Raw genomic sequence first — 21512 nt, 5'->3', positions numbered from 1 at the left:
TCCGTCCCTGCCTGCCACCGTGGGGCAGCACCGGGCCGGGGTGAGTGAGCCGAGCTGCCCCACCGAGCGACCCAGTCAAGCTGGGCCACCTGGCCCCGTCGGCAGCCCCAAGTGGGCCAAGCCTGCACAGCCTGAGCCGAGCCAGTAAACCCCGCGATTCTGTTACTATTTGGTAATTTCGTTGCACGCGGGTCCTTGCTGCGAACGACAGAGCGGCTTATAATCAGGTGTGGCTTATTTATGGGCAAAGAATGAAATGTTGCCAACACCCGGAGATGCGGCTTATAGTCCGTGCAGCTTGTAATTGTGAAATTACTGTATTTTTACCAAAGCCAAAAAGGAAATTAAAATTTGTTTAATATTTCAGAGTAATTGTATACCACTAGCTTTACTGACCAGCTTCACAACATGTCTCAAATTCTTAACAATAGCATTCCCATCAGTTAACACTGACCAAACATAAAACTAATCAAAGAGAATGATTCTTATTTATTTATTTATTACAATTCTTATTTATTACTAGGCAAGAAAAGTTTAAAGCCAGTTAACTGCTAACACTGAAATCACAAAACAGTATAACCATAATAAAGGTTGAACAAGGAATAATATGCACGACCAATTCTTTGAAGACTGGTTTTTAAACTGGAAGTAGTTGTAGTGTTTTACTGCCTTAAAGGTCAACACCAAAAAGGCTGCAACTTTGATCATTTAATTGGCCAATATATGCAGTCCTGCATACATTCTACATGACTTATCCAGTGTTTTACAGCGTTCTCTGACTCCATCCCAAATTTTCACCGTAAAAAAAACCCCCACTTTTCCCTCTGAGTGCATTACTTTTTACAAAATAACAGCAAGTCTTTCAACCTCTGTCCTCCAATTTACCTTGATCATAAATCAAAAGTTAATTATTACTATCAATGTGGTAAATTATCCAGCTTCTATTCAATGCTCATAAACTCAAGGAATGATAAAAGTGTCGATTTCCAGAAGGAAGCTGGTTTCCATTCAGGTTAAATAGAAGCTAATCAATACCTCTTAATAAAAAGCACATTTTGGGGAAGCACAGAGTGACCGGCAAAACAATGTTAGAAATATATTTACTTGAGGTGTCAATACCCAACAATTCCACAGCAGGTTTCACTGGAAGAGTTATCACTGTGATAATTCAGGTAACAAGAAAGGTAAACATCACAAGCTACTTTTTACTTAATTATCCAAAAGGAAAAAAAACCCAACAAATCTCAAGAGCAGATTAAGAACATTAATTATGCTGTATTGTGTTTAACTGTAATTTGAAAAACTGCGTATTTCTACAGACAGTGTAGGCAAACCCATGAAAATCTCACAAACCTTAATAGCTTGCTCAAAGTTAAGAACTTTTCTGTTAACTTGGTTTCCAATCATACCAGCATCCATCTTGGGATCCATCATTTCAATGGCAGACATGGCTTCAAAAAGACCAAAACTAAGAACACAAATTTAAAAATATGCTGAATGTAATTATTTTATACAAAATACACTAATTAAAAAAAAAAAACATAGGAAGATAAACCAAGTACACTGTATTCTGACCATATACAACAAGGTACGTGAACATTAGTACTGATCCTCAGAGATCATGGTTTTCAGGAAGTTAAGGATCTCTCAACAAGTTAGTAGGAAAAGAGGTAGCTAAAAGTAAAAAAAAAAATTATTAGCTTTTCTCTAAGGATGAAGAACACTCCTGAGTAAAATATCCCACTACTACTATATCTTTGCACACTTGTCTCTATAAGCTTCCTAGCATCTTCTTGAACATCATATAACATCAAGTCATATTAACTGAACAAGCTTTTCTTCATTACACCACACACAAAAGAAAATACAGTAATTTCACAATTATAAACCGCACCATTTTGACTAAAATTTTGGTCCAAACCCAAAGAGTGGCTTATAATCAGGTGTGGCTAATATATTGATGAGGTTCAGAAATTTGCTAACCCAGAAGTGCGAGCCCGCACGGCCCCAAGCCGATCCGAGCTCGCCTGGCCCCGGCAGGGGAAAAGCAGGGCCCATCCGAGCCTGCACAGCCCCGGCAGGGGAAAAGCGGGGTCGAGCCGAGCTTGCCTGGCCCCTGCAGGGGAAAAGCGGGGCTGATCTGAGCTTGCCCGGCCCAGGCAGGGGAAAAGCCGGGCCGATCCGAGCCTGCACAGCCCCAAGCCAAGCAAGTAAACTCTGGGATCCCGCGATTCTGTTACTAAATGGCAACTCTGTGAAAGTTGCACGCAGATCCTTGCTGCGAACGAAAGTGTGGCTTACAATCCGGTGCGGCTTATTTATGGAGGAAAAATGAAACGTTGCTGACTCTCGGAAGTACGGCTTATAATCAGTGCGGCTTGTAATCGTGAAATTACTGTACTCACCCCCCTCACACTAATGACAATATACATGACATAGACTAATATATATGGAATTTACCAGCTTTGTTTAAACTGGGCATGTTAATAGAACTGATACAAAAAAATCCCCCTCAGCAAGTGACAATATATCACTTGTAGTCAGGGCACAAAAGCTTGCAGAAGAGCCACACTAAAAGAAGACTTGCCTACATATGAAGACATACAGTGCTTCACTTTATCATGACATTCACTAGAACTCCTGCAAAAGTCTCTATAATACAAAAAGTTTATTGCACGTGGCTCATTTAAATTCTGAAAAGAGCATTTGCTGTATTTGCTCTGAAATGCCCTTATGTATAAAACTACACCTGAAAATGTGCTTTGATTCAACAAACTACCTAGCTGGTGACATCCTTGCACACACTTTTAAGCAGGTTTTCATTTAATAGTGGGCTTCTGTTTTCTGAACTATTAGTTTCAAATATAACTTTTTTCTTTATTCAAGTGAACACCTTCACTAGGAAAAATAATTTAATCTTTAAAATATTGGAATTATTTAAATCTGTAATTCTTTAATAAATTCAGCAAGCCTTTACCACATGCCTCTTTGAAATAGACTTTCAATGTGTAGAGTTCTCATTTTCTGCTCTAGCACGTTATTTAAGTTGCATTAAGTTACATTAAGTTGCATTGGATTGTTTATCAAATACTTGACAATGACATTTGAGACAAACAAGTTTAAAGTCTTTCTGGCTTCTTTTTATAAAAGCATGTCCCATAAAATAGTGCAGTAACGTAATCACCACAGATCATAAAAAGTGCCATGAACTTCTGAAACACAATTTCAATCACATTGAAAAATGTAACGTTGTATGTTCAGCGTTCATACAAGTGCAGCATATACACACTGCTAAGAATGTATGGTATTGTACATACTTCAAATACTTTTATTTGAAAAAAAAAAGCTTGGTTTGCATGTTTGAAAAGCATGTTTGCAGTAATCTTATCTAAACACCAGAACCCCACACACATACTTACAGCTTGTCATGAAGCAGTTCTCCTAACTTCAGTTCTACAAAGGAACAGGACAAAACAAGCCATTACAATCATCCTACTAGCACAACTTTTCCAGGGAGTCTTATTATGCACCAAACAGCCTCATGCCAAGACAGAACAAGCTGCAGGAAGCAGATCAGGCATTTCTGCCTGCATTGGGTTTGCATGGCCTGGGTTTGGTCACTTGTGCGGGGGAGTGGCTACAGGGATGGCTTTTGTGAGAAGCTGCCAGAAGCTTCTGCCATGTCCAGCAGAGGCAATCCCTGGTGGCTCCAGAGATGGATGTGCGGCTTGGTCAATTAGAAATAATATTTCTGTGGTAACAGACTTAAGAAGAAAGAAAGAAAGAAAAGCAACCAAAAAAAAATTTGCACAGTTTTAACTGCAGATGGAGAAGAGCCAAATGAGAACATGGAAGAAGAAGAGCCCTGCAGACATCAAGCTCAGTGCAGAAGGAGGGGGAGGTGTTGTCACCTGCTCCTCACATAGGACACCATTTGTCATCACTCACCCTTAAAATGGGGCACCAATGTGACAGTGGTCACACGGCTGACACCAGCATCAGCCCCTTGTTATCTAAAATTTTTCCCCTATTGATGGTGGGCTCAAAAGGCTGACACCAATGATGGCAGCAATTGGTAGCAAACATCAGCACTACCGCACAATTACAGACTCCTCCTTCTCACAGCACAACCTGCTAGCTCCTACAACACCAATTCTCTGCTCTTAGCTCTTCATACCCTTTCTCTCATATGCATAACATTAGTGTGCCCTTTTACTCTTTTGGTCAATACATATCATCATTCTCATTTAATGCTGTTCATTTGTCTTATAAAATTGCACCCCATTAGGGATGGGGATTGGCCGTAGCCCCATCCCCTATGTCCCAATAATCTGTTCTCCTACAGGGAAGGAGATGTTCCAGCTGCCAGAGACGCGATTCCTCTGCAGCCCATGGTACAGACCATGGTGAAGTAGTTGTGCCCCTGCAGTCCATGGAGGTCCATGGTGATGCAAAGATCCACCTGCAGGAGACCTACATCACAGCAGGTGGATGCCTGAAGAAGGGTTGTGAACCTATGGGAGACCTGTGTAGAGAGGAGCTCTGCTCTCATGCTGGAGCAGCCTGTCCTTGGAGGGCTGCACCGTCCAGAAGAATGACCCAGGCTGCAGTAGTTTTGTGGGGACTGCTGCCTGTGGCATGGACTCACATTGCAGCAGGTCACTGAAGAGCTGTTACTCGTGAGATGACTCACATCAGAGAAGCTCATGGGCAGGAACCCCATGGTGCAGCAGGGAAACACTTCCTCCCCCTAAGCAGCAGGAGAAGCCTCGGGTGATGAACTGACCATAACCCCCATTCCCTGTCTCCCTGCACTGCTGGGGTAGGAGGCAGAGCTGGAAGGAGGGAGGGGTGTCAGGAAGCTGTTTTTAAGGGGTTATTTTACTTCTCATTATCCTGCTCTGATTTTGTCAATAATAAATTCACTTCATATCTCTAAGTTGAGCCTGATTTTCCCATGGCAGTATTTGCTGAGTGATCTCTCCCAGTCCTTATCTCAAACCCTGAACCTTCATTAAAATTTCTCTTCTCTGTCCAGTTGCAGAGGGAGGGGAGTGAGCAGCCTTGGAGGGTGCCTGGCCTGTGGCCCAGATGAACCCATGACACTACTGCTTTTATTTACAAAGCACTTTCAAGGCTGAAAAACTAAAAAAACCCCAGTGGTTCACAGCATGCCCTCATCCCTCTATTTTTCTAGTAGCTAAAGAAGTTTTAGAATTACTAAGCACACAGTGCACTCTCAGCCCAAAAAACTGATATCCTGGGCTGCATCTGAAGCAGCATGGGCAGCTGGTTAAGGGAGGGGATTCCGCCCCTCTGCTCTGGTGAGACCCTACCTGGATCCATCTCTGGGGTCCCCAGCAAAGGAAGGACACCAGTTTGTCAATGCAAGTTCAGAAGAGGCTAACAAAATTGAATGGAAGGCTAAAGCACCTTTTCTAAAAAGACAGACTGAGAGCATTGGTGCTATTCAGCCTGGAGAAGAAAAGGGGCTATGAAAACCATCTAGCATCCTTCCAGTTCACAAAGGAAGGCTAGAAAAGAGCTGGAGAGGGACTTTTTACAAGGGCATGTACTGATAGGACAAAGGGAAACGCTCTTAAACTAAAAGAGATATTTAGATTAGGTATCGGGGAAAAAATTCTTAACTGTGAGAGTGGTGAGTCACTGGAACAGGTTGCCCAGAGAAGCTGTGGATCCCCCATCCTTGGCACTGTTCAAGGCCAGGCTGGATGGAGCTTTGAGCAACACAGGTGTCCCTGTCCATGTCAGGGGACTTGGAATGAGATGGCCTTTAAGGTCCCTGCCAACACAAATCATTCTGTGAAACAGAAGCATCTGAATAGCCTGTTTCATCTGAAAAGCCTGAATACAGCTGTTTCCCCTGCTCCTTTTTTCAGTCTTTTCCAGGGGAGACTACTGAAAGGCTTGCTTTTCCTCATAACTTTTAAAGGAGTCTTTATATATATTTTTTGAGTACACAGATATAAGTAATGTAGAGAAATAATTATTTATAAGTAATTTAGAGTAATATAGAGAAATAATACACAGAAATTGTGTTTATCATTATGTAACATTCTGTGTGTAAGCTTTTATATTTATTTTTCCCCAATGTCATTATAAAATCAGATGAAAAAACTGTAAACTAGCAGTAGCACCTAACAGTAATAGAGGCACTGTTCAAATGGAAGCAACTGCTTCCCCATTACTGAGATGCATTGAATGAGCTCAAAAACTCAGGTTTGTTTCAAAAATGAAAAATGATGCACTAATGAATTAAATTAATTTTTGGACCCTGGAGATCCAAAAAATATACAAGAAAGACACAGAGTGTTGACTCTGCATGCAGGAATGACATTTCCAGTTGGCAGAAGAGACAGGAAGAAATCTTTCCAAAGCAAAAAAAAAAACAGATGTGAAAATGTATAAAATGAAAAACCTTTAATTAAAGAGGTATTTATGTAATCTGGAAGAGGAAGCAAAGTGAGGTGGCTCATGATAATTCCAACCTCAGAGTTAACATAGAATCAACATAGCTCATCCATCTGAAGCTTGAACCTGGGTCAAACTGCTGCCCAAAAGAGCTTAAAGAACTATGCTTAGGCCTCCAAAGAATTCCAAGTTTTCTGAGAATGAAAGGACTACAACTCACCTCTACAAGCTTCTTCAAAATCCTGGGTTATATCTATCCAGCTGGTATTACTCTTTTCCATCTTGTCAGGCATACCAAGTTCCCATCCTGAATCATCATCTTCTACTGTAGCTTTCATAACCATGATGTTGCACCTTTAAATTCCTGTCAGAGACACCATATATTTGCACAAATTAGAGAAAGTGCTTCATGGAAATATTTTTTTTCAAGAATCAGGTGAGAATAGGAAATGAACTAGCACTTTATTTAAACATCTATTGTTACATAGAATCAACAGAAAAGCCCTTATCAATAAAAACTCCTTAAGAAAAAGCTTTGCTAACGCTTAATTTCTTACAAGTAGCTTGTGGGCTGTGAAACCTCAAAAACTAAGGAGGCCAAAACACCAGCTGCACAGACCCATACTAAAGTGTCTACTGTCAAATTAGAAATAAAGCCAGAAGCATAACAACAGATGTAGATATCACAATTTTCTTTTTGTTCTTTTATACTATTGTCTAATACATCATTCTACTACTCTGCAACAGGAATTAAAAAGACGGTACTGTAAGACTGAAAAAAGGCTTATTTCCTCCGATTTCTTCAGGAGAAAGCAGTATTTAGTTTGCAGCACTGAAGTTAAGCAAGTTCAGACTGGAATATAAGTTTTAAACTCCACCGACCAGTTATTTCGTACCGGTTTTGTTCTTTCGCAACCTCCCGGCACAACACCCCTCAGGACTTCCCCGCTTTCCCGGTCCGCCTGCCTGTGAGGTATCAGCAATGCTGAACTCCCCTCATGCTGACGGAGCTCCCGCAAGAGACCAGCTGCGAGCTCGGCAAGCTCTGAGCAGCTTAACCACAGCCGCCACGGAAGCTTCAAACAAAGGCCCCACTGGCAGAAGACCTCCCGGGCATCGGGAATTACCAAAAACAAAGGGGAGGATCAAAAGGCTTTTTGAACAGCAGCCCGGGGGTCCCCTCGTCCCAGCCAGGCTCACGTCCCGTCGGGTGTCTCAAGCGACCGCAGGCACTGTCAGGCTCAGCAGGCTGGGATGAGGAAATACGTGGGAAATCAACTGAAATAAATTAAATTCCCCCTTGCATCCCGGGACAATCAGGCCCCTCAGGCTCTCCTCTTCCCACAAGCCACCCCAACTCCGGCGCTGCCAGAGCCGCGGCCGCCGCGTAGCTCAGCGGGCCCCGTGCAGCGCTACCCCGGGGGCGCCGGGCACCGCCGCCTGCCCGCGCGGTTCCTCCGCCCCGCCGCAGAGGAGGGGCCAGCGCGCCGTCCGCCCCGCTGCGGGAAGCGCTACCGCCGCCGCGGGCTCCCCCTTCCTCCGTCCGTCCCTCGGTGCCCCTGCAGGCTCTGCCTGCGCCCCTCGCCTCGCACCCTTCCCGGGCCTCACCCGCTACGTCCCACGCCGCCGCCCGCCGCTCCTGGCCGGGCCGCCGCACACGCGCAGACCCTCTGCCGCTGCCACCAGCCCGCGGCCCCGGCGCAGCCGCACACGGGAGGCTCCACCGCCCCACCCCGTCCGTGGCCTCCCCTGCGCGGCCGCCGCTTACCGTGAGCGGCGAGGCGGGGCGAGAGCGGCCGGGGCGGTAGCGCTCGGCACCCGCTGCGCCCGCGAGGAGCGCGGGGCGGGCGGGGTTGCGGCGGCTCCGCCCAGCGCGGTGCAGGCCCGGGCGCCATGAGGGCGGTCCCCGTGCGTGGGACGGCACGAGTGAGAGGGGCAGGGGGGCGATGCGGGAGCCGCGGGCGGCGGGGCGCTGCCGCACGTACACTGTATGAATATGTAAACGGCGTGTGTCAACAGGACGGAGCCAGGTTTTTCTCAGTGGTGCTGAGCAATAGGACAAAAGGCAATGAGCACAAACTGATGCACAGGAAGTTCCACCTGAACACGAGGAAGAACTTCTTTACCGTGCAGCTGACCATGCACTGGAACAGATTGCCCAGAGAGGTGGCGTCTCCCTCACGGGAGATACTCAAGAGCTGTCTGGAGACGAGCCTATGCCACATGCTCCCGGATGATTCTGCTTGAGCAGACAGGTTGGACCAAATGACCTCGTGTCTTCTAGCCCGCCCTTATTCTGTGACTCTGAGTCGCTGCCGGCGGGGTCCCGGCGCGGCCCCTGGGCTCCCAGCCTAGCCCGCACGCCGGTGCTGCGCTGCCCGCCCGGGCCGCGGTGCAGGTGCGGCGCTGGCGCCGTGGGCTGAGCAAGCGACGGCTGAACTGAAAGCAGGCTCCAGACAGGTTTTTTTGGGGTTTTTTTTTGGTATTTTTTTTTTGTTTTCTCTCCCCCTCTATCAGACGTTTCTTCCTTTTCCTTTTGCACTTCTTTTTAATGAACGTTATATGCTAAAGGTTACGTAACTCTGTGTTCGGTACAGGGTCTACGGAGATGTGCAGATTATTTCTGTTGAGAAGGAAACCGGGTGACGTGAGATGATGTCTTAGGGAACAACGGTTTTAGTATGACTGAATGCTTGCAGTTTCAGGACAAGATCACCGATGTAAAAGGCAGTGGCTAATAATGTGCTTTACTGACCTGGTATAGAATATTTTAAGTACATTTTGTCTCCAAGGTTTTGGGCAACAAGTTAGAGATTAAAACAAAAGCACTAAGTTTACCCGTCATCCTTTCTATTCAACATGCAAAGTACAGAGCATCTGTACTTGATGGGAAGCAAGACGATAAATTTCAGTGAAAGCTCCTGTTAAATCAATGACAGCAACCTACTTTTCTGAAAGAATAAGTTATCTTTAGTTTAATGCCTGTTGAAATGTCTGATGGCTCACAGCTGCACTGTACTTTATACAGAGTTCCAGGGGTGATATACAACAATATAGGAGGCACCTTGTAATGATCCTAATGTTATGGTAGAAAGAACAGATCATTATTATTGAACCTGATATTGATTATAAAACATCCATACGTTAAACCTAGCTGAGTTTAATACAGAAGACAGTGATGGCTTGACCAGCACTCTCTTCTGTAGTTGATTTTCAGGGGAATTCTTATTTAGTTTCAGGACAGAATGGCTGTAGTCCCTATAATAATAATTTCACTATGGAATTCTTTTTTTAAAACCACAATATTTAACAAAAATCATTTTTCTTGAAAGATTTGAAGTTTGTCACAGAATATTCCACTACCAAATACCTGTTTGTGGTTCTGCACAGACTTTTTGGTTGCAATTATAAGCTGACTTTTGTGAAGTAATCATGGCAATGGATTAATCCTAAATAAGTGTAAGCAATTATCACTTCCTTTGACAAAAATACCAAGCATCAAAAATGAATAGCAGGTTGGTTATGTGTGTGTCAAGTGACCATAGCTGTTAAAAAAGGCAGTACATGTTCACGGCAATAACCTCTAAGGTCAAATGCTTTGCTTTAAGAACATCAAAGCACTTCAACCTGAAATGACACAATGAAGTACATGACAAAATGCTGTGAAGGATCTAACTTCTGGTACGTGTGATATACACATGGGAAAATCCAGAGAAATAAAGTAGTTTTTAATTTATTTTTTGATTACAGCCACAATTTTTTTGTGGGGATACTTTACAAAAGTCACTAGTATTTAAAATGCCTTGGAGTTCATTACAAAAGTATCCCTTGTTCATTAGTCCAGTACTTAGACCACAAAGTAGTCCTCAATGTTAAGCAAGACAGAAGGAAAAGCAACCTTCATATAATACTTGCTGGTTATGTCCAACACGTTTTGTGCTTCTGTCTTGGTGAAGTGGGAGTAGATCAAGGATTATGAGGAACTTGCTTCAGTATTAATTATGGAGTACCTTTGTTCCTGTAATACAGTTAGAACATATGATCACATACTTGACTTAAGTAGGCTGCTTTGTTTAAAGAAAACTTCATCTAACCATGTGACAGTTTAGGGTGCAGTCATTTGACTGACTGCTATTTTTGTCTTTCCATAATGATGTTGCATTAATTTTTAAAGTACTGATATATTTTGTATGAGTTTGTAATACAGGGTATCTATTTTTACACTACAGAAACTCAGACTAAAGTATTATGAATTTTTTAGGGATACTTAAGAGGAGAAGTGAACAAACTTGTCCTCTACTATTTGGCTTTAAAAAGTATCCTGTAAAAGAAATTTACATTACTGGCATAAGCAAAAAGGCATATCCAGTCTTCCAAGTTCTGCGTGAATAAAAAAATCAGATTTAAGAGATAAGTCTGTTTAAGAGATAAGTCTGCTCTAAAGAATTTGAAGTGCGTAGAATTACTTATTGACCTGTTTGTACAAAATTACAATTGTTTATAATTTTCTAAATAGCAAAGACTTGTCCTCTCCCTCAAAAGGTCCATTTTGGAAATGGTCATCTGCTGCAGGTATCTTTGTAGCCTTGACCCAAGAAGGAGGTATCTCATATTTGTTTCTGAGGATTATTCTTTGCCTTTTGCCTTGTTTAAAGTACTGCTGATTTTCAGGAAGTTACCATTGCTTTGGATGTCCTTGTTAAGGGAAGGAAGTGATGCGGGGAGAAAAAGGACAGTGAGAGATCTCAAAGCATGCAAATACCTTCATACATGGAAAAAAGGTGACCTTCAGGCAGGCTGAAAATGATAGATATAGATGTTTTATTTTTTTTTTAATATTGTGTGTGTGGAGGTTCTTGTTAGACTGAAACAGATGAGATTTGCTCTTAGTTTTGGTTGGGTCATGGAGGGGGATTATGTTAATATTCTGTGTGTATAAATTAAATGTGATTGTCAGTAGACATATGGAAAAAAGTGGTATGAACCTGTGAAACAGTGCATCACTTTAGAAACTTGTCCTCTTCCTGCTCTGAAAAACAGTGCCCACTCCTTCCCACCTCCAGTCCCCAGAAACTCAGATGAAAACATCCACCAAATCTATACATTCTGAATTCTCTGTGAAGAATATTGATGTATCATTGCATTTGTAGTCTTACAGATGCTTAAGTAGCTGAATGAAGCACAGATTTGAAGTTGAACTAAAATGCTTTTTCATGCACTGAAATACATGCATAATAAAGCACAGAAGATCATCTTAAAGGTGAAAAAGAGGAGAGACAATGTTGGTGAAGTACGTTAGAGATAACAAGTAAAAAACAAATTCTCCAGTGTGCATCTAGGCAAGTGTTGGCTTCCAAATGAAGGAGTGATTGTTTTTAAGAGTGATGGAGAGCTGTTAGCTTCATTATCTGGAACTGACTGGATCTGTTCAGTAATAGGAGTACTGCAATAGGCAAGGCAGATTTAACTAGTAGAGGTTAAGTTTTAATAGGAAACAATGACTATCCAGTTGATAATTACAGGGAACAGGATAGGATATAGAGATGCTTGTATATTGTTACCCACTAAGTTATTTTGAAGAGCTTTTTCTTATTCTCCTTGCTTTTATCATAGAATCAGAAAAAATTTAAGGTTGGAAAAGTCCTTCAAGTCCATCCATCAACTCAGCACCACCACCACCATGTATACCACGTCCTCAAGTCCCATATGCACACGCTTCTTTGAACACTTCCAGAAAGGGTGGCTCCACCACTTTCTTGGGCAGTTTGTTTTAATGCTTTATAATCCTTTCCTGCTTCCAGAGGGACTAACCATTATCTTTTAATTTTTTTTTTGTGATTATTTTAACTGTATGGTCTGATCCTGTACAGCTTACTTAGTAGTAAATACTTTTTTAGTAGCCTGTAAAAATGCAGGACTGAGAAGCCTATCTTTGTCTGAAAACTTGTGTCTCTGCATATATGTCAATCTGTAACTCAGTTTGTTACTTGTATTGCCTTGTCAACAATACTAAATTAACAGAACATGGTTTATGTACACTTACAAGCTTCTTGTTTTAGCTTATGACACATCTGATCTCCTTGCCTTTCCACACTATGTGTAGATTGGTATGTATTTGTTACCTTCTCTAAGTCCATAGATTATCCCATTAAAATTTATATTCCCAAGACTGAATTTCCTACAAATCATAAAATTATTAAAGTTGGAAAAGACCTACAAGTCCAACCTTTGATTAAACACCACCATGCCAACTGAACCATATCCCTAAGTTGCTTGTCTAGTTGTTTATTGAAGACTTCCCGGGATGGTGACACCACCATCTCCCTGGTTAGCCTGTTCCAATGCTTAGTCACTCTCTCAGTGACAAAATTCTTTCTCATGTCCAACCTGTGCTAGCGCATCTTGAGGCTATGTGTTCTTCTCCAGTTGCTAATTTCCTGGGAGAGGCCAACCTTTGCCTGCTACACTCTCAGGTAGCTGTGAGAGAGGGATAAGGTCACTCCTGAACATCCTTCTCTTCTTTTTCTCCAGGCTAAACACCTCCAGCTCCCTCAGCTGCTCCTCAAAAGACTTGTGCTCCAGGCCCCTCATCACGGCTCCACTGCCCTTCTCCAGATACACTCCACAATCCTCAATGTCCCAGGTCAGGATCTGCTGTTGATCCCTAGATCTTTTTCGGCAGAGCAGCTTTCCAGTCTCTCTGCCCCAAGCCTGTAGCAGTGAATGGGGGGTTCTTGTGACCCAAGGGTGGGGCTCGGCACCTGACCTTATTGAACCTTGTACCACTGGCCTCAGCTTATCAATCCAGCCTGTCCAGATCCCTCTGCAGGGCCTTCCAGCAGATGAACTCTCCCACCTGACTTGATGTCATCTGTAAATTGAGGTGGTAGTTGATCCCCTCATCCAAATAATTGATAAAGACATTAAATAGGACTAGTCCCAGCAGTCAGCCCTAGCAAACTGCAGTAGTGACTGACTGTCAGCCAGATAACTCCATTCACCAACACCCTCAACCCAGCCATCTATCCAGTTTTTAACCAGAAAACTGCACCTGTCTAAGTAATGAGTAACGTTTCTCCAGGAAGAAGCTGTGCAAGAGAGTATCAAAGGCTTTACTGAAGTCCAGGTAGACAACATCCACAGCCTGTCTCTCATCTGCTAGGTGGGTCACAACCATGGGTGCAACCCATTCTACTCCACAAGACGGTATTACTGTTGCTACAGTTTTCAGAGATGCATGCCTGACTCCCCATCAAGCTTTTTCTTGATGGCTCTGTAATTTGCCATCACTTTACTTTCAAATTTATTATTTGCTCTGGTTAAATTAAATGTAAAATGTTTGGAGTAATTTTGTATGCTTGTTAAAGATTCTACTTGAAGTGTTAAAATTTTTGGGAAACCAAAAGAATAATGAATCATTGTATTAACTCCTCATAAAAAAATCAGTGGATAAACAATTCACTTCTGCACACAGTATAGTGTTTGAAAACAAATAAAGCTAGGGCATATTCCTGCTGATAAGAATTGTTATGCAAATAAGATCAGCAAAGGTCTGCTACTCCATTTGCACACCAGAGTCAGGTTTTCTAAAGGTAAAGTTGTTCTCCATAGAAATAAATCCTGAACTTGGAACCAGTTTACCTGCCAGAAAAAAAAAAGAATTCTAGGTTCAATCATTCAGTGACCTTTAACTTTCCATAAACAAATGTTTGGCTAGTAAAAACAGGACTTCTGCTTAGGATGGTCTTGGGTGAAATAATCAAGATGAATGCAACACTTATATTCAATTATATATTCTTATATTATTCTTATATTCAATTATATTCTGCATTTTTTGTTTACATTGAATGAAAAAAGTTACAGTAAATTCACGAATACAAGCCGCACTGAGTATAAGCCGCATCTCTGGGTGTTGGCAAATATTTCGGTTTTTGTCCATAGATAAGCCGCACCCGAATATAAGCCGCTCTGTCGTTCGCAGCGAGGACCCGCGTGCAATTAGTAACAGAACCGCGGGAGGGCGGGGTTTACTGGCTGAGCTAAGGCTGTGCAGGCTCGGCCCGCTAGGGGCTGCTGACGGGGCCAGGTGGCCCAGCCCGGTGCTGCCGCTCGGGGCCGGCCGCCGCTGCCACTGGGCTCGGTCACCCCGGGTCGGTGCTGCCCCGCGGTGGCAGGCAGGGACGGAGCTTCCCCCGCTCCTACGGCAGTGGCGGCGGGCGGGGACGGAGCTTTCCCGCGCCCGTGGCGCCGGCGGCGGGCGCGGACAAAGCACCCCGCCTCCTCCCCGGGCCGCGGCAATGGCTGCGCGGGGCTCCCGTCGGCTCCCCGAGACGCGGCAATGGCGGCGCGCCCTTCCCCCCCCCTCCCCGGGCCGCGGCAATGGCTGCGCAGGGCTCCCATCGGCTCCCGGAGCCGCGGCAACGGCGGCGCCCCCCCCCCCCCCGTCGGCTCCCCGGGCCGTGGCAATTGCGGCGCCCCCCCCCCCCCCCTCCTCCCCAGGCCGCGGCAGAGGAGGGAAGAAGAGAGCTCTCCCGCCTCTCTCCCCGCCCCCCGTGCTGCCTGCAGGGAGCCAGGGCAACACGGTAACACTGTAACAATTGTGAAATGCCGGCTTTTACTGACAGGTGCTTGGCTCGGCACCCTGGCTGGCATGTCTGGGGTTGTAAATGTCAGAAAATTATTCACATATTAGCCGCCCCCGACTATTAGCCGCACTTCCAGGTTTCCACCAAAATTTTTGTCAAATTGCTGCGGCTTGTATTCGTGAAATTACTGTAACAGATTTCAGTAACTGATAAAAGTATTTTAATTAGGCCCATTACTATAATTAATTTTTTTTGTAAATGAACTCATACTTTTTGCCAGTCTTAAATTATTTGGAGCTACTGCTGGGTACTCTTTTTTCAGTAGAAAATTTTCATATTTTTAACTGATTTATTTTTGTCATGTGCCAGGACACATACAGAGCTGTTTTAAAACATTATTTTCATACCTGACTTAAATAAACTGACTTTGACTTCAAAATATTTGAGAGATTTTTATTTACACCTCCTTTATTTGTCCTTTACTTGCCAGAGCCTGCCCAATACTATTTTCGTATTTGCCTGAGTCATACTTGAATTTATTCCATGTCTTCTGCTTTGCTTTAGACGGAGCTATGCATTTAAATTAATTCCATTAATAGAATTCACAGACAACTTGTAGCTGTACTGAATTCTGTTTTAAGTGTTCTCTTACCCATTTCCCAATGTGACCAGTGTTACGGAACAAGTGAGACTGTTCCTCCCTGTTGCCAATACACACACTGGCAAAGTTCTGCATTCTTCTCATGCTCTTCTCACCCATGCTACATACCTGGAGAAACTTGTAAGAGAGGGAGGAAGCTCCTTCCCAATACATGTATTTTTTATGATCATAGCCCATGTGTTCTAGTTGTAGGAAGCATAATTAATGTTGAATTATTTGCTGGGAAAAGACCATGCAAATAACTGAATAAATAAACGTCTGACTATCCATTTTTGTTAATGTGGTGGGATGAGGACTTAAAATGTATACAAGCACTTATGCATAAATAGGAGGTAGGAGGACGAGGATCGCCCATCTGTCATACCTCAACAAAATTAGTTCCTGCTCCTCACTTGCATGATTTCTGCTGACTTGCCAGTAAACTAGCTTTGTTCTGTGTCCATAAGGTATGGATGCTCACTGTGCAGATCATCTGTCTACCATTGCATGGATGATAAGCAGAACTTACCTTTCTAACACTAACCTGAGTTAAAGGACTAACAGCAACTGTAAACCATCCATGGAAGAGTTGCAGACTGTCACACAAAATGGACAGCTATGTCCTAAACAGTAGAAAAGTCTTGGCTATCTTTGCTCTTGTCTATGTGAGTAGATTGAATGATGTGTGTAGGAGAGGAGTTGCAAGTTCTGTAGTCAGGTATCTGTACTCTGAAAGGAAAGATGAATAAAAGTATAAATTTGAAGGATCTGAAATCTGCTTTTTACTGAACAAGAATTAGAATGGGTAACTCTATGGATACATAATGTTATTGGGAAATTACCTTTGTGTATTAATAACTTTGCAATCTCTTAGAGGTTGTGCCTTTTTTTTTTTTGGTGTAGGTGGGATTTGAACTTGATTTCCGTTTGGCAGCCTTTTATTAAAGGGCTGCTTTTCCCATACCCATGTCAGATTTGTAAACTGCAGATTCTTAGTAGTTTCCTCATTTGAAGAACTTAATGAAAAAGGAAATACCTGGTTGTTCCTGTTTGACAAGTGTCAGAGAGGAAGATTAAATTACCCACTTCTAGAAGTTATCAGCAATACTGATGCATGGTTCAAAACCAGGTGCAAAGCACATGAAGGTTAATTTGCCATAAAATGCTTTGTGAAGCGTATGAAGTATTACTTTTCTTTTGCAAAAATTCTCAGGAGAAAGGAGTGGGGGGCGTGTGAGGAGGCATACAAAGTCTTTGACTAATGAATCACTATGAATTGTCTCAATTGCTTATGTGGTACCTCAGTGCCCTGGGCAATAAGATTCTTTGGGTTCAGGCACTTACCAGCTACAACAAACTGTGTATAAAGGTTGGGCTGGGGGGAAGTGCCCACGAAGGTATTGCAGAATCAGAATCGGTCAGGTTGGAAGGGACGACAGCGGGTTATGTGGTCCAATCTCCCTGCTCAAGCAGGGTCATCCTACACATACAGGGCACACCATACAGGATCGTGTCTAGAGACAGTTCTTGAGTATCTCCAATGAGGGAGACTTCACAACCTCTCTAGACAGTCTGTGGCAGTGCTTGGTGACCCGCACAGCAAAGAAGTTCTTCCTCGTGTTTAGGTGGAGCTTTCAGTGCATCAGTTTGTGCCCACTGCCTTTTGTCCTACTGCTCGCGAACCGCGGAGAAAAGCCTGCCTCCATCCTCCGGCTCTCCCCCGGCCCCCCATTAGATATTTGTTCATCTCACAGAGGTGTGGACTGCTCAGGCGGGAGTGGCTGGCGGGGGGCGGCCAGCCAGGGGGATTCTCAGGACCCGTGCGGCTGCTGCTCCATCCGTGCGGCCCGCACGGGCCGGGCACCGCGCTCCCCGCGGCGGCGGCGCTTGCGCGCGGGCGGGGTGCGGCGGGGCCGGTGACGCGCTGCGGTGCGGGCAGGTCCTGCCGCCGCATGAGCACGGCGGGGGCGCAGCGCGGAGCCACCGCCGCCGCCCGGCGCCCCCGCCTGAACGCCACGGGGTGAGTGGGGGCTCCCCGCCTGCCCCGAAGGCGCAGCCCCACGAGCAGGCATCGCCTCGGGCAGGGTGGAGCGGGCCGCAGCGGGGGCAGGGCCGCGGCCGGGGCCGGGATCGGGACTGGGGCGGGGACGGGTGGGGCGGGGTTCCTCCCTGCCGGGCTCTCCGGGGCTGCCGGGCGCGTCCGTGCAGACGTCGCTGGATGCGTGCGGGGCCGCTCGGGCACGGCGGGTCTCTGCGGGAGCCGCGCCCTGCGCGCTCTCGCCCGCGGAGATGGTTGCAGGCCCTACGGTAGGAGCGGTGCCTGGTTTCCGGGCCTGGCCGCGGTCGGGTCTGCCGCGGTGCGGCACGGGGTGGAGCCGCCGGTGGCACGGAGCCCCGCGCCGGGCGCGGGATCATGGTGTCCCTGCGCTCCGTGCGGCGCGCAGCCGGCCCGGAGCGCTCCCTGCTCCGCCGGGCGGCCCTGCAGCAGCCAGGGCTGCGGTGAGCCCGGCCCTGCCGTCCCGCCGGAGGGGTCACCCGACATGGGCATAGGGTGGGCACCGCGGCGGTTGGGATAACATTTGCATCATGTGCTGTCCCCTTGGCCTGCCCAACGTCTGTCTGACTTAACGTTCCGTGGGTAGGAGTTTGTTAACACTTGGGGTTTGTTTTTTTTTTCTTTTTTAAGAATTGTTATTATTTTATTGTTTTCATTTTCCTACCTTTTCTTGCAGTGGTGGAAATATAGCGCAGTAAGTATTCCTTTGTAGGTATCAGTTCAAATGCTTGATGGAGAAGGCTTGAGAAATAGGTTGCACATCAGGGTGGGGTGGTGTTTTTCTTCAGTGTAAACTGCTTTCAGGCACCGAGCTTTGTGTGAGATGTTTAGAAATCCTCAGCTGGATGAACTGTTACGATTGCTTAGAGCAGTAAGCTTTCTATAGTATGTATAGGCAGAAAGTGAATTTCTTTGTACGTGCATGGTGTGAGAACACCATAAACTTCTATATTGCCTTGTGGTGTGAAGGTTGATCTTTGTGTATTAGTTTTTCCAGCATTAGAAAATTAGGTGTCCAATGAGTGTGTTCCCATGAATGATGTTCCTTTAATGAAATATGTGTCTTCCCTACCTTTATAGGTTATATTTAATGAAAAGGCTTCTCGGTTTCACAGGTAGCTTTCAGTGTGTATTCTTGTGTAACGCTGACTGGGTGTTGCTGATGGGATAGCCCCACCTTTTGGTTAATCCTTCATTGAAATTATACTTACAACCAAAGAGATTTTCTGGAAATTATAGCTCATATTGTGTGTTGTGAGAGCAAGTCTGTGTTGGAATATCTTTTTATGTCTTGGGCTGGAGAGTGACAAGATTATCTCCTTTCCTGAAGACTTTCCTATTTAATGTCAAGATAATTTTAACACATAGTTTCTGACTTTTCAATTCACTACAGTGATTGTTTTTTAATGCTGGTATACATTAAGTATTTTTGAAAAAAGTTTCATTAAAAAAATTCTGTATTTTTTTCAAAAAGTGTGGAAATTATCTCAAACCAAGGAGTAGTTGTGTGCAAAATGATATCTGATATATGTTTGTGTGAAGGGATACCTGATCTCAGGCTTAACTTTCAGTTCAGGTGTTGGAGGTGGCAGTGCTCATGTTTTAGTTTTCATGTTCAAGGAGTTCACAAATTATTTTCCAAATTGAAGCTTTTGAGCTTGAAAAATACTCAGTTTTCTTGGCAGAATATCTGTATTAGTTATCTTACCACTGCTAGGCGCAACTTCTCTGAAATTGCGTATAAGAAGTTACACATAAAGAGAAAAAGGAGAAGGGCTCTGAAATCCTTTTAGCTTGCAAAAGGAGTTTGCTATTTCACCTTGTGTTTAGGTTTTAGTTTAGGAAAGACATTCAGCTTTTCACTCAACTGCTTATCATCAGTGTGTCTCATGATTAGAAACTTTGCAGACTTAAAATTCATGGCAATACTCTGCTAGACTTAGTTGGGGATCACTTGTTTTCTGGCTCTTGATATGTTATTTGAAACGTCTCCTTGAATTCCAGTATCTCTGAGCTGCTTGCTCTTAGGAGATTGCTCTCTTGGTGCGAATTGCTAGTGTCCAAAAGCACTGAGTACTAATCAAGTCGCCCTGGCTCTGGAGTATAACTGCAGTAATTGAAGTGTTGAAACTCCTTAAAGAACCCCTCTTGGAGGGGAACTCAGGTTTCTCGGAGCGAGTGTGAGAGTGCTGTACGAGGCAGCTGCTTGTGTGAGTGCTTAGGAGAGATTTGTAACAGCAGTGTATCTCTGGGTATGTTTTCAGGCCCTGCCGCTACCCACAGCTTAACTGTCCAATATCCTGTGCTAAGCATCAAGAAGATTGTGAACTATCCAGTGTGTGTCCTGGATACGTGGATGATTCAGCATGGTTTCCATTTGGAAATGCAGTAACTGTAGAAAGACTGGAAGTAGCAGAGAGGAGGGAGCACCCAAACATCCTTCCTTTCTTTTGCAACAGCTGCAGAGGCAACGGTCCTGAAAATGTCACCCTAAAACATTTAGTGTATTGCAAAGCCCATAAAAACTTTCATCGCGTTCTTTATAAAACTTATAATTTCTGAGAAACAGGGTGTCCAGGGGTTTGCACACTGGAGGTAGGTAATACTCTTTTAATTCAAGTTCCAAGTGTAATTCATGAGCTATATGGTACAATCACGATTTTGAGAATGAGAACAGTTGCTGGGAGCATTATGGGTTATTATGATTGTGTTTCACCCTCACACCAGTGAGGTTGAAGGGTTTGAAGTATATTTGAGTAGATAAATCTGCAACATGGAGCAATGTTTGTTTTTTTCGTTTGTTTGGGTTTTTTGTTTGTTTTTTTGTTGTTGTGTTTTGTTTTTTGTTTTTTGTTTTGTTTTTGTCTGACTAAAACCAGGACTGAGGGTTTGCTTTAGTCAGTGAACTAGGAAGTTTAGATCGTTGCGTTGATTTTTTTACTGACTGACCTTAACCATCAAGACAGTGTAACCTGAAGGAGCAATCACTGGTTTAGGTTCTAGGAACCACTTTTGACACTTTTCACTGTATTAAGCTTTTCCAAGAGCTGACAAAGCTTCCTAGGTTTCCAGTTCTGGTTCAGTTCTTGGTGTAGGGAAATACTTAGCTTCTAACGCGGTTGTCCTTTTTCCTTCTGGCTATTTTTATTGCTTCCTCCTCCCTCCCTGTACCATTCACCTTCTACCTGATGAAAGGGTTATGCCGGCTGGGCAAGAAGTAGCTGACTTTTGCAGTATTTCTGCCAGCTTAAATCACGTAAGCTTTGAACGTGATACTTGCAATGCCAGTAACTTTCTAGGAGCTTCTTTCCAGGCAAGAAATAAAGTACTGGTGCTTTATTTTGCTCCTTTCCTAGGAAATGCTTTTCTTGCTTGCTTACTTGCTTAGCTTTTTTGGCTACTTTTGTGAGACTTTGTTTTCACAGTCATGTGGACTGGTGGTAATGGCTGCGTTACATAGTTGGCAGCCTACTGTAAGTGCTTCAGTCATCTGTGAAGTTTTATATGTCATTTTGAATGTCTGATTATATGGTGCAGTTTATCTTGTCACATCAAAAACTCGTCACATTGCTATAATGCAGCAAAGGTAAGCTAATCAGCTGACTTTTTTACTCCCTCCTATAAATATTTATAGCAAATGGCATAAGGGAAAGGCAGTAACTGATTTTCAGAAGATTTTTGCTTTGACTAGTGAAGGTTGTTAGTGTTTTCATTTTGTTTTAGATTTACGAATTAGACTGTCTTCCACCAAAAACTTCGTATTTTTTTTCTGCTTAGAGGAGTTGGGTAGTCATTAGAT

General features: G+C 44.1%; 2 protein-coding genes across 9 annotated transcripts in view; one reads left to right on the top strand and one right to left on the bottom strand.

Annotated features, from left to right (window-relative positions):
• Nucleotides 1–8263, bottom strand: part of NAA35 (N-alpha-acetyltransferase 35, NatC auxiliary subunit) — a 29368-nt gene extending 21105 nt beyond the window's left edge. The window contains exons 1-4 of one of the 4 annotated variants that reach the window (XM_033085380.1): nucleotides 8201–8263; nucleotides 6653–6796; nucleotides 3420–3453; nucleotides 1354–1468 (exon numbers count right to left, since the gene is read on the bottom strand). In XM_033085380.1, coding sequence (XP_032941271.1) covers nucleotides 1354–1468; nucleotides 3420–3453; nucleotides 6653–6776 — 273 coding nt within the window. In that variant the 5' untranslated portion in view covers nucleotides 6777–6796; nucleotides 8201–8263. Of the gene's footprint in view, nucleotides 1–1353; nucleotides 1469–3419; nucleotides 3454–6652; nucleotides 6797–7328; nucleotides 7536–7559; nucleotides 7793–8040; nucleotides 8125–8200 lie in introns of those variants that run through there. The other 3 variants (XM_033085377.1, XM_033085379.2, XM_033085378.2) reach the window with 3 other exon arrangements.
• A 118-nt stretch (nucleotides 8264–8381) lies between these two features.
• Nucleotides 8382–21512, top strand: part of AGTPBP1 (ATP/GTP binding carboxypeptidase 1) — an 84711-nt gene continuing 71580 nt past the window's right edge. For 2 of the 5 annotated variants that reach the window (XR_004420827.1, XM_033086201.1), the window contains exon 1: nucleotides 17603–17677. The gene's annotated coding sequence lies outside the window, so the exon portion shown is untranslated. Of the gene's footprint in view, nucleotides 8688–17602; nucleotides 17678–17861; nucleotides 17965–19990; nucleotides 20309–21512 lie in introns of those variants that run through there. The other 3 variants (XM_033086203.2, XM_033086204.2, XM_033086202.2) reach the window with 3 other exon arrangements.

Source organism: Catharus ustulatus, chromosome Z, assembly GCF_009819885.2.
Source record: "Catharus ustulatus isolate bCatUst1 chromosome Z, bCatUst1.pri.v2, whole genome shotgun sequence".
NCBI lineage: Eukaryota > Metazoa > Chordata > Aves > Passeriformes > Turdidae > Catharus > Catharus ustulatus.
Note: the sequence above shows the minus strand (reverse complement) of the source record. Positions and strands in the feature narration are given on the sequence as shown.